We start from the raw sequence: 12349 nt of genomic DNA on the forward strand, positions 1-12349 counted from the left end.
TACGTTTTCAACAAAATGTTGCAACCCTATATCTACTATATTTTTATCTTCCTTCCCTACTGATAACAGCAAGCATCGTTTTTACTGGCTGTGCTGGTAAAATAATGTAATGACTATAGTCATAGTTGTAAGGGAAACAGTACCTTCAGAACAAATACTTAACAAACAGATAATATTATAAGTGACCTATTAAATTATTATATATATATATATATATATATATATATATATATATATATATATATATATATATATATATATATATATCTCTCTCACTCCTAGAATTTGCTGTCTTCCAACAAAGGTTTAACTGGTAGTGCTAAGTAACTTAAATACATTATGCTAGGGCAATACTAATGATCATCATTTTATTTCACATTTAAATTGAAACAAAATTTAATTGAGCCCAAGTAGTTGTAGTCTAAAATAAAGCTATTTTTCATATTAGCAACGATCAGCCACATGGTTTTCTTTGAAGATAGAAATTAACGCTTACAATTTCATGATTTGTCAAGGTTTTGCCTTTATAAAACATTCCTCTGGTTATTTTGTAGTTTCACTATATGCTATACATGCTATACACTTAAAGGGGACCTGTCACCATAACAAATAATTGCACATGGTTTTCGATTGTGTTAGACAAGCAAAATAAACAAATAAACTAAAGCAAAAAAGTAAACAAAATGTACAATTTATATAGTGTAAGTACACTATATAAATTGTACATTTTGTTTATTTCAGTTTTGCAATTCACAATCACAGCAAGCCGTGTAAACATTGTTATTAAGGCAAGCTTTGCACCATCCTAAAATCTTGTATATGTGCCAAAATGGGGGACCTAATACCTATGCACAGGCTGTACAATTATAGGATTGTGAGGTGGGCAGTGACAAATGGGAAGAACAATATGTAATCGATAGCTGAGATGTGCATATAACAGGTATGGATGCTTTCAATAAAAAAAAAGTATTTTTATTATACAGCTTATTATGTCTGGGTGACAGAGGTCCCTTTTAACCATTTTGCTTAAATTTTAGGTATACTGCTGTAAATTTGTTTAAAGCTACTGTATATGGTTAACTGTTCATGTTCTCGCATAACTTTCTTCCTTGTCTTGCAATATTTTTGCAGGTTTAAATTGTTAGCTAAGCAGTACAAGTCCATGTACCCATCCTTAGAAATAGACATTGATGGGGAATTGAAGAAACTTCAGGTAATCGGGCTTCCTTTCTTCACTTGTAGTCAGGCCCGGACTGGGAATCTGTGGGTTCTGGCAAATGCCAGAGGGGCTGCTATAAGGTGCCATAGAAAGTCACTATTTAGTGGGCTGGTGGGGGCTGTTTTGGGCCTCTGTGTGGGCTGAGTGGGCCTCTATGTACCTGAAATGCCAGGGCCTATTTTGATTCTCAGTCCGGACCTGCTTGTAGTTATGTCAGTATGCTCTTTTATTTTCTATACACTTGGCTGTTTGCTGTGAGAAAAACTTGGACTCTGTAAGAGTGTGTTCACAGTGGTGATATACAGTAATGGAAAAAAAGCCTGGCAAATTATTATGCTAGAAACTAAGTACATAATCAATAGGCTTGCTTTACCAGCCTTATGGTATAACAGTAAAAATGTAAGCCTTGTAGTTAATAGCATCTTCTCTTCCACATGCTGTAGAGTATAAAGTCAAAACATGAATATGATTGCTACAGTCCTGGAATTAAGTTTTGGTTATCCTTGTATTGGGGAGCAGCGGAGGCATTGTATTTTGTGATGGGTAGATTCCCCTCTTTCAACGGTATAAAAATGTCATAACCCTGCATTACTAGGTTATTAAAGGGATACTGTCATGGGAAAAAATGTTTTTTCAAAATTAATCAGTTAATAGTGCTGCTTCAGTAGAATTCAGCACTGAAATCCATTTCTCAAAAGAGCAAACAGAATTTTTTGTATTCAATTTTGAAATCTGACATGGGGCTAGACTTTTTGTCAATTTCCCAGCTGCCCCTGGTCATGTGACTTGTGCCTGCACTTTAGGAGAGAAATGCTTTCTGGCAGGCTGCTGTTATTCCTTCTCAATGTAACTGAATGTGTCTCAGTGAGACATGGGTTTTTACTATTGAGTGTTGTACCAGGCAGCTATTATCTTGTGTTAGGGAGCTGCTATCTGGTTACCTTCCCATTGTTCTTTTGTTTGGCTGCTGGGGGGGAAAAGGGAGGGGGGTGATATCACTCCAACTTGCAGTACAGCAGTAAAGAGTGATTGAAGTTTATCAGAGCACAAGTCACATGACTTGGGGCAGCTGGGAAATTGACAATATGTCTAGCCCCATGTCAGATTTCAAAATTGAATATAAAATCTGTTTGCTCTTTTGAGAAATGGATTTCAGTGCAGAATTCTGCTGGAGCAGCACTATTAACTGATTCATTTTGAAAAAAATTTTTTTTTCCCATGACAGTATCCCTTTAACTATGGCAGAGCGCCTGGATGTGAAAATGTTAAAGTATATTTTAGTACGGTATATGTCAAAAGTATTTTATGGATTTATTCCTTTTTTTATCCAGGATTATGCTGACAGGGTAAAACCGATGGTTAAAGATGGTGTTTATTATATATATGAAGCACTTCATGGTCCACCTAAGAAAATTCTAGTAGAAGGTGCTAACGCTGCTCTTTTGGATATTGATTTTGGTAAGTGTGTGCTTTGGCTCATTTCCTCCTTAAAATTTAAAAAAAAAAAAAAAAATCTCATACGTCAATTCTAAATAAAGATATTTGTCAGAAAAAAAGTCTGAATTTTGTATCCAAATCAAATAACTATTGCTGCTGGATTCAGTTTTCCAATTCTATAGGGGGCCTATTGATTGGCTCATAGTGCAGAGTCAATCTTCCTTTTATCGGGTGTAGCAATATAGGCAGCTCTAAGTCAGATTTTTTAACAGACAGATGCAATTGACATTGGCTATTCTGAAGAAATCACAAGTTTGTGTATTGTGTATACTGCAAAGCAATGTTATACAGTTGCAGCTGTAGCAAACAAGCAGCCCTAAGCCAGATTTAATTACAAACAGAAGCTATGGAGTGGCTATTTTGATCCTACTTGCTTACACCACTTCCCCCATCTCTCCTTAACTTTCTTTCCTATGTATCCCTTCAGTAACAAATGGCTGGAACATTGCCATTGCCTGAACTAATGTTTAATGCTTCCTACATTTTCCTGCTTCTGAATTTTATGGGCAGCACATTTGTAGGACAGGTTAATGGTGTGCACAATGCAATTTAAGCCACCAAAACTATTCTTTGATGCAAACCTCTGCACTTTGCCCTTCCACCTCATTGTTTATATTTCATTTAATAAGGAAATATAGTGTCCCAAAAGAGGAGCACTCCTTTACAAATAAATATATGCCTGGGGGCCAGTAAAGTATCATCAGTATGCACTCACCCTATTGAAGAAACCCGTTTTTCTTTGCTTATAAACATATAAACAGTTATAAGTGAAAAGTATCAAACTGATGGAATCAAGATCAGTGTAAAAAACACAACATATTTGCAGATGTTAACTCACAAGAACAAATAACTGTAATTCTGGTACAGTATGTGCTACGGTTTGGATGCTCTTACACTTGTCCAGTGATAAACACTGGACTTAAGGTGACTATACTTTTCAACATGAGCTCAATGACACTAAATGGAGTATGAAGCCAGTTTCCCTTTAGCACTTCCTGTCTCCCAGAGCAATGGAGGATTTGATGAAACTAATTAAAGGAGATATTCTTCTATTAAACACATTAAGGAAATAAATCAATTTAACCACTTACCTAACATTGACATTTTATTATTCCACTGTAGCCAGCATCTTACTCTACTGAATTAACAAAAAATGGTATTTACACTTAAAACACAAAATTACTTTTTGTGTTCATATTGTTTCCCCCTATTTTGTAGGAACATATCCTTTTGTGACTTCTTCAAACTGTACTGTTGGGGGAGTATGTACAGGCTTGGGCATTCCACCGCAAAGCATTGGTGATGTATATGGTGTTGTGAAGGCATACACTACGAGGGTGGGAATCGGTGCCTTTCCAACAGAACAAAACAATGTAAGTCTTGACCGTATAATACCCCATAGCATCTGCCCCAGTACCTTTTTAAAATGCATTTTTTTGGATAGTATTGTTTATTCTTAATGTATTGCCCATAAACATTACTAAATATTATAAATCTGCACACTATTAACAATAGAGTGCAATAAGGGAAAACATGTTCTAGCTTCACTCCACCAATACATTTTCATTTTGAGGAGAGCTTTTGTCATTTTGTTTTAAACATATTTTGCTACTAAAACTGAAAACAAGTATGCAAAGGCATTCTTTTCATATTCTGTCTTTGTAGGACATTGGAGAAATGCTGCAAACACGAGGCCATGAATATGGAGTTACCACTGGCAGAAAGAGGAGATGCGGATGGTTGGATTTAGTTTTGCTCCGATATGCTCACATGATAAATGGATTCACTGCGTAAGTATTTATGAAATGGTAGGAAATGAGGAAACACTTGCTAAATATTAGTTATGCTTACATTTTTCTGTTTTAAAATTTTAGGCTTGCTCTTACCAAACTTGATATCTTGGACGTCTTTTCTGAAATCAAAGTTGGTGTATCATACAAAATAGATGGCAAGAATATACCTCATTTTCCAGGTAAGGGCAGATAATCGTTTTTTCTCTATAGAAATATACGGTTGTCCTGTAGTGTGGTAAAACACTATAGACTGTTGGACCTTTTAGCTTGCCTAATCAATTGCTAATGATCATATTCGATCATAGTTATATGATGATCATATGCCTTTTTGATACAAAACTTCCTACCCATTTTGAAACATGCCTCTCTTATTACCACCTATTGGGATAAGGACTGCCAAAACCCAACTTTCCTTAAAGGGGAACTAAAAAAGTGTCCCTGGTATATTCATGCAGGGTAGCGCTGTTGAGCTCATGAGTGCCACAGTATCTTCGCATCCTTTTATTTTCCTTCTGCGCTCTTTGGATATTTTCCAGCGAGAAAAAGCTCTGTGTCGGGCTCACTTATGCAAGGAATCTGAAGATATAGAAGATGGTGCCACCCTTGAGCTCCGCTGTGCTATTCTGCATGAATATGTCAACTTAATGCCAGGGACACACTTTTTTCCCAAATTAATTTCTTTTCTAACCCATCTGTCCTGTGTTTTTGGTGGGAGTCCAAAATTCTGTTATTTAAAGGGAATTTTATCACCTTTTTGACATGAGGTCATTCTGCTGGACTTTTGTCGGAAAAGTACATAATAAGCACTATCTGAACTTAATAGAAATAAATTTAAATATTTTATTTTTACACCATCATACCTGGTTTCACAGATTGATAGGAAACCATGCTAGTCTATCAGAGTTTTGTTGTATTTGTGTTTTTCACTTCCATACTCCTAAAGATGCTCACTGTATTGCAACCCTTATCTTGTTCCATTGTGATGTTGTGCATTCTGGAACTTAGAGATCCCTCTGCTTTCCAGAGAATCTGTGCACCACCCACTATTGAAAGCAGTGGGACTTCACATCCCAGAATTCATCATTTCAAAATGGAGTAAGGTGACGAGGGGGTTGCTTTACACTTTTAGCATAAAGGATTGTGGGAAATAGCTTGCTGGTGTTATAGTAGTTTCCTTTAGTCTGTGGATAATTTTATGTTTGCCTGCTTATGAGTAGTGCAACAAATTGTATCTATTGTTATTCTGAATTCCTTTTCCGTTAATAATTTGCCTAAATTAATACCATACATATAGTTTGTTACTGTGCCCTTCACATTGATATTTTCTCAAAGCATAATTTTATAACTTTGCCAAATCTAGTGTAATTGGAAAATGTATACCTACCATTCTAGACCGTCTTTATCATTTAAGGGAAAATATACTTCCCTTTTTGAAATGTGCACTTTTTTTAACCATTTTTAGCAAATCAAGAAGTACTTAATAAAGTAGAAGTTGAATATGAGACACTCCCTGGTTGGAATAAGGACACATCTAATGTCCGAACATTTGAGGAGCTGCCTGAAAATGCCAAGAAATATGTTCAATTCATAAAAGAAGAACTCGGCATTCCTAGTAAGTATTATGGGAGGAGCATGTAGTGGCAAAATTGCCTTTGTTTGGGCACAGGCATATACCTGCCATGTACATGATTTCCTACCTCTGAGCTTTTCTTTAGTTGTAGCTTCACCACTGAGTATTTGCATTGCTGACCTTCTAATATTACTTCACAGTAGGTTTTTCTTTCTAAGACCCCCACAGCCAGCTACACTACCTGTGTGTGTATGTATGTATGTATGTATGTATGTATGTATGTATGTATGTGTATATATATATATATATATAGTCTGTGTAAAACGACCGCACTCTGTAGACCGGACTTAGTATAATTCCTGTGGGTGCAGGGTCCAAAAATTCATATATAGATTTGTTTATAAGGATCCGCACACCAAAATTCTTTCATCAAAACTCAGTGCTTTATTCGGTACATAGATCCGACGTTTCGGCCCACATTAGGGCCTTTTTCAAGGATAGTGCATGTACAACAAAATGGTGCTTTTATACCACTCCCCCATTTGAATCTGGCGCCAAAAATGACGTCATTAAACCCCAAAAGAATGTTTTCCCATCACCATAGTCCTTTAACTTGTATATTCCACGTATATACTTTTTCACCACTAGGTGGCATGGGTGCTCTGTGTGTATAGTCCATGACGTGTCAAGTTAGTGCTGTTATCTGCAAAAGTGTATACAAATGATATACATAGTATCAATTTAACGACATTGAAAAAGAAATAATGTGGCTCAGTCTTTTGTTAAAAAATGTTACAATAAATAGGCCTTGAATCAACGTTTTCTACTTTGTAATTTTATGTGTCGTTTCTTGATTTGCCAGACCACTTGCGTGGAAGTCAGATGTTATTACAGAAAGCAATTCAGCACCAATTGGCCATTTAACCCCCGTGGAGCCACACAGTCTAGCTCATATATCCAGTAAGCCTCTCTTCTCAATAGGGCCTTATTATAGTCACCCCCTCTCGGTCTCATAGGTACATGGTCTATTGGCATGCATCTAAAGGAAGAGGGGCTGTGCCTAGCTTCTGCCCAATGTTTAGCAACTAGCTGTTGCGATATGTCTTGTTTCTTTTCCTCTTTGTCTTTCTCACTCGTGGCTGTGTCTAATGCTGCTCTGATGCTTGATCTATGCATCCCAATGCGTTCTTTCAGTTGTCTAATTGTCTTGCCACAATAGATTAGACTACAGGGGCATTTGATGATGTACACCACCATTGTCGTGGTGCACGTCATCCTTTGCTTTATTTTATATCTCTTCCCTGTTTGGGGATGATGAAAGTCATTTCCTGTTATCAGGCTGCTGCACATAACGCAGCCGCTGCATTTGTAGACACCTGGTTTCTGCGTGAGAAAGTGATGTTGTTGTGGTTTTATATATTTCTCTAAGGGGTCTGAAGGGCTTAAGCTTTCCCTTAGGTTTCTCGCCCTCCTGTAGCTCAATCTCGGTTTGTTGGGTAATTTTTTGTTCAGGCCCTCATCACTTGTTACTATCGGCCAATATTTATTCAGGCATTGGTTCATGTAATTGGACTGTACCCCATACTGGCTCACATAGTAAACCTCCTTAGACACACCACTGTCCATTTTTTCTATTTTGCTATTATTGCTAAGAACAATTTTGCGATCTAGGTTTAATGCCCATTGCTTAATATCCGCAATCAATTTGGGGGGGTAGCCTCTCTCTAAGAACTTATCTCCCATGGTTTCTAAGTCTTGGGCTCGTTTGCTAGCATCGCTGTTAATCCTCACCACTCTCAGCATTTGGGACTTAGGCAGTGAGTTTAGTAGATGTCGTGGATGGTTGCTATGGTAGTGGACAATGGTGTTTCTGTCGGTGGGTTTTACATACAAACAGGTTTGTAACTTGTCCCCCATTTTGTATATCTTCACATCCAAAAATTCAATTTCATTACTGTCATGTTTTAAGGTAAAACGCACAGGACTATCAAGTTCATTGAGACATTTTACAAAATTGGTCAACTCTTCCGTCGGTCCTAGCCACACAAAAAAGATATCGTCTATAAAGCGTCTGTAGAATGCCCCAAATTTTTTAAACATGGGATGGCTCAGTATATGAGTGCTTTCATAGACGTGCATAAATGCATTGGCATATACAGGCGCGACCTTTGACCCCATGGCTGTCCCAGTGTGCTGTATATAATAATTATTTTCAAATTTGAAGTAATTATTATGTAAAATGAATTCGAGGAGGGATACAGTAAATTCAATGGGGGGCCCAACATATAGCTCGTTGCCTGTGATCAAATCGCGTACAGCCTCTACACCTGCTCTGTGTGGGATGCAGGTGTAGAGGCTTTGTACATCCATCGTGACTAAGGTCAGATTCTCCAATGTGCAATCAATACTTTCTACCACCCTTAAAAAATCATTGGAGTCTTTTAAGTAACTCCCGATGTTTTGTACACAGGGTTGCAGTAGAAAATCCACATATTCGGCGATATTTTCATTGAGAGATCCGTTGGAGGATATGATTGGGCGTCCTGGTGGCTTAGAGCTATTTTTGTGGATTTTGGGTAGGGTATATATAACAGGTCTGGTAGGGAATTTGGGCAAGAAATAATTCATCATTGGTTCAGTAATCCAATAATTGGTTACAGCATTACTCAAAATGTTTTTCAATTCTTCCTGAAATTTGGCAGTGGGGTCGCCAGTCAATTTTCCATAGCTCAAAGTGTCACTTAATTGGGTCAGGAGCTCGTTTTTGTAATAACTATAATCAAGTATTACTACTCCACCACCCTTATCTGCACTTCTAATTAATATATTTCTATTTTCTCTGAGCGTTTTCAAGGCCTCCCTCTCTGCTCCTGACAAATTCCCATACCAGCAGTGTTTAGTCTTATACCACTTAGCCATATCTATGTCAAGCATCCGATTAAATGTTTTAATCGAGGGGTTGGTGCTAAATGGGTCATAGGTGCTTTTTGTTTTGAATCTTTGTTCACCTGGGGTAGGGTTTAAATCATTTGGGGTTGCACTTATACTGTTAGGAGTGACACATATATCAATTGCAGAACTGCCCACATAAACATTCCCCAAATTACGTCCAAATTTTTCCTTCAGTCTTATTTGTCTCGCCAGCTTGAAATTGTCAATAGTGTGCATAAAAGGATTAGCACTCACCACAGGTACGAAACCCAGTCCTTTCTCCAGCAGCGTTCTTTCGGCTTCTGATAGCTGGTGTGATGATAAGTTGAAGATCAGACTTTCTTTTTCTCCCTGGTCTGCTTCATCCGTGATCGTGTTGCCGCTGGTGTGATGTCCTTTACCCCTGCGGGTGGCCTTCCAGGGTCTTTGGGCCGTGCGCCTTCCTCTAAAAAAGAAGGAGAACCAGATGGGCATGTTGCTCCTGGTGCGCTTGTCTCTCCTTCACTCTTCGATTGTGCGCTGTCTGTGCGTCGGCCTGGGGATCTCCGCGATCTCCACTCCTGCCTACGTCTTCTGGGCTTGTATGCTCCTCCCTGCTGCCACCGGTAAACCGCGCCTTCACGGTAATCCTGCAGGACCTTCAGGCGCTTCGCGTTTTTGAACGCTAGCAGTTCAGCGCGATAGTGCTCGGTCTGTTCCTGGATGCGGCCAAGCCAGTCTGCTTGCTTATCGGCCAGGAGGATCACTCGATTCGTCGCCTCAAAGCTGGACAGATCACTCTTTACTTCTTTTAGCTCGCGACCCACCTCCTCGACTACCAACAGGATCAGCTCTAAGGAACAGCGTTCCAGCACCTGGCACCACCTTTTGCAGAATTCTGGATTAGCTTTCCCCAAGGTGGGTACGTTGTTAATCCTAAAACCTCTGGGCACTTTACTTTCACGGTAGTATTCTGATAGGGAAACTCCGTGTAGATGCAGCTCAATTTCTTTTTTCTTTAGTCGAAGCAATTCATGGTAGGCTTCCTTTGCTCCTAGTTTTCCAAATGTCTGTGTATGATTCTGGAAACAAGATTCGTTCAATGTCCTCTGTAGTGAAGCTTTCACGTTGGGTGGATCTAGGACTCTGGGTGTTGCTGTCCATTCTCTGAGGAGTACTTCTCTCTCCTTTCGCAAAATGCCGGGGTGCAGGACGTAAAATTCAGGAGAAGATTTTCCCCATCCATACAGTCTGTGTAAAACGACCGCACTCTGTAGACCGGACTTAGTATAATTCCTGTGGGTGCAGGGTCCAAAAATTCATATATAGATTTGTTTATAAGGATCCGCACACCAAAATTCTTTCATCAAAACTCAGTGCTTTATTCGGTACATAGATCCGACGTTTCGGCCCACATTAGGGCCTTTTTCAAGGATAGTGCATGTACAACAAAATGGTGCTTTTATACCACTCCCCCATTTGAATCTGGCGCCAAAAATGACGTCATTAAACCCCAAAAGAATGTTTTCCCATCACCATAGTCCTTTAACTTGTATATTCCATGTATATACTTTTTCACCACTAGGTGGCATGGGTGCTCTGTGTGTATAGTCCATGACTTGTCAAGTTAGTGCTGTTATCTGCAAAAGTGTATACAAATGATATACATAGTATCAATTTAACGACATTGAAAAAGAAATAATGTGGCTCAGTCTTTTGTTAAAAAATGTTACAATAAATAGGCCTTGAATCAACGTTTTCTACTTTGTAATTTTATGTGTCGTTTCTTGATTTGCCAGACCACTTGCGTGGAAGTCAGATGTTATTACAGAAAGCAATTCAGCACCAATTGGCCATTTAACCCCCGTGGAGCCACACAGTCTAGCTCATATATCCAGTAAGCCTCTCTTCTCAATAGGGCCTTATTATAGTCACCCCCTCTCGGTCTCATAGGTACATGGTCTATTGGCATGCATCTAAAGGAAGAGGGGCTGTGCCTAGCTTCTGCCCAATGTTTAGCAACTAGCTGTTGCGATATGTCTTGTTTCTTTTCCTTTTTGTCTTTCTCACTCGTGGCTGTGTCTAATGCTGCTCTGATGCTTGATCTATGCATCCCAATGCGTTCTTTCAGTTGTCTAATTGTCTTGCCACAATAGATTAGACCACAGGGGCATTTGATGATGTACACCACCATTGTCGTGGAGGGCGAGAAACCTAAGGGAAAGCTTAAGCCCTTCAGACCCCTTAGAGAAATATATAAAACCACAACAACATCACTTTCTCACGCAGAAACCAGGTGTCTACAAATGCAGCGGCTGCGTTATGTGCAGCAGCCTGATAACAGGAAATGACTTTCATCATCCCCAAACAGGGAAGAGATATAAAATAAAGCAAAGGATGACGTGCACCACGACAATGGTGGTGTACATCATCAAATGCCCCTGTGGTCTAATCTATTGTGGCAAGACAATTAGACAACTGAAAGAACGCATTGGGATGCATAGATCAAGCATCAGAGCAGCATTAGACACAGCCACGAGTGAGAAAGACAAAAAGGAAAAGAAACAAGACATATCGCAACAGCTAGTTGCTAAACATTGGGCAGAAGCTAGGCACAGCCCCTCTTCCTTTAGATGCATGCCAATAGACCATGTACCTATGAGACCGAGAGGGGGTGACTATAATAAGGCCCTATTGAGAAGAGAGGCTTACTGGATATATGAGCTAGACTGTGTGGCTCCACGGGGGTTAAATGGCCAATTGGTGCTGAATTGCTTTCTGTAATAACATCTGACTTCCACGCAAGTGGTCTGGCAAATCAAGAAACGACACATAAAATTACAAAGTAGAAAACGTTGATTCAAGGCCTATTTATTGTAACATTTTTTAACAAAAGACTGAGCCACATTATTTCTTTTTCAATGTCGTTAAATTGATACTATGTATATCATTTGTATACACTTTTGCAGATAACAGCACTAACTTGACACGTCATGGACTATACACACAGAGCACCCATGCCACCTAGTGGTGAAAAAGTATATACGTGGAATATACAAGTTAAAGGACTATGGTGATGGGAAAACATTCTTTTGGGGTTTAATGACGTCATTTTTGGCGCCAGATTCAAATGGGGGAGTGGTATAAAAGCACCATTTTGTTGTACATGCACTATCCTTGAAAAAGGCCCTAATGTGGGCCGAAACGTCGGATCTATGTACCGAATAAAGCACTGAGTTTTGATGAAAGAATTTTGGTGTGCGGATCCTTTAAACAAATCTATATATATATATATATATATATATATACATACATACATACATACATACATACATACATACATACATACATACATACATA

At 38.9% G+C, this 12349-nt stretch overlaps 1 protein-coding gene across 1 annotated transcript in view; it reads left to right on the top strand.

Moving 5' to 3' along the window:
- The window catches only part of adss2.L (adenylosuccinate synthase 2 L homeolog), a 45901-nt gene that overhangs the window by 29043 nt on the left and 4509 nt on the right, over window positions 1-12349 (top strand). Inside the window, 6 exon segments of the mRNA NM_001086619.1 lie at window positions 1132-1213; window positions 2551-2677; window positions 3935-4089; window positions 4382-4506; window positions 4591-4688; window positions 5972-6121. Coding sequence (NP_001080088.1) covers window positions 1132-1213; window positions 2551-2677; window positions 3935-4089; window positions 4382-4506; window positions 4591-4688; window positions 5972-6121 — 737 coding nt within the window.

Source organism: Xenopus laevis, chromosome 5L, assembly GCF_017654675.1.
Source record: "Xenopus laevis strain J_2021 chromosome 5L, Xenopus_laevis_v10.1, whole genome shotgun sequence".
NCBI classification, from domain to species: Eukaryota; Metazoa; Chordata; class Amphibia; order Anura; family Pipidae; genus Xenopus; species Xenopus laevis.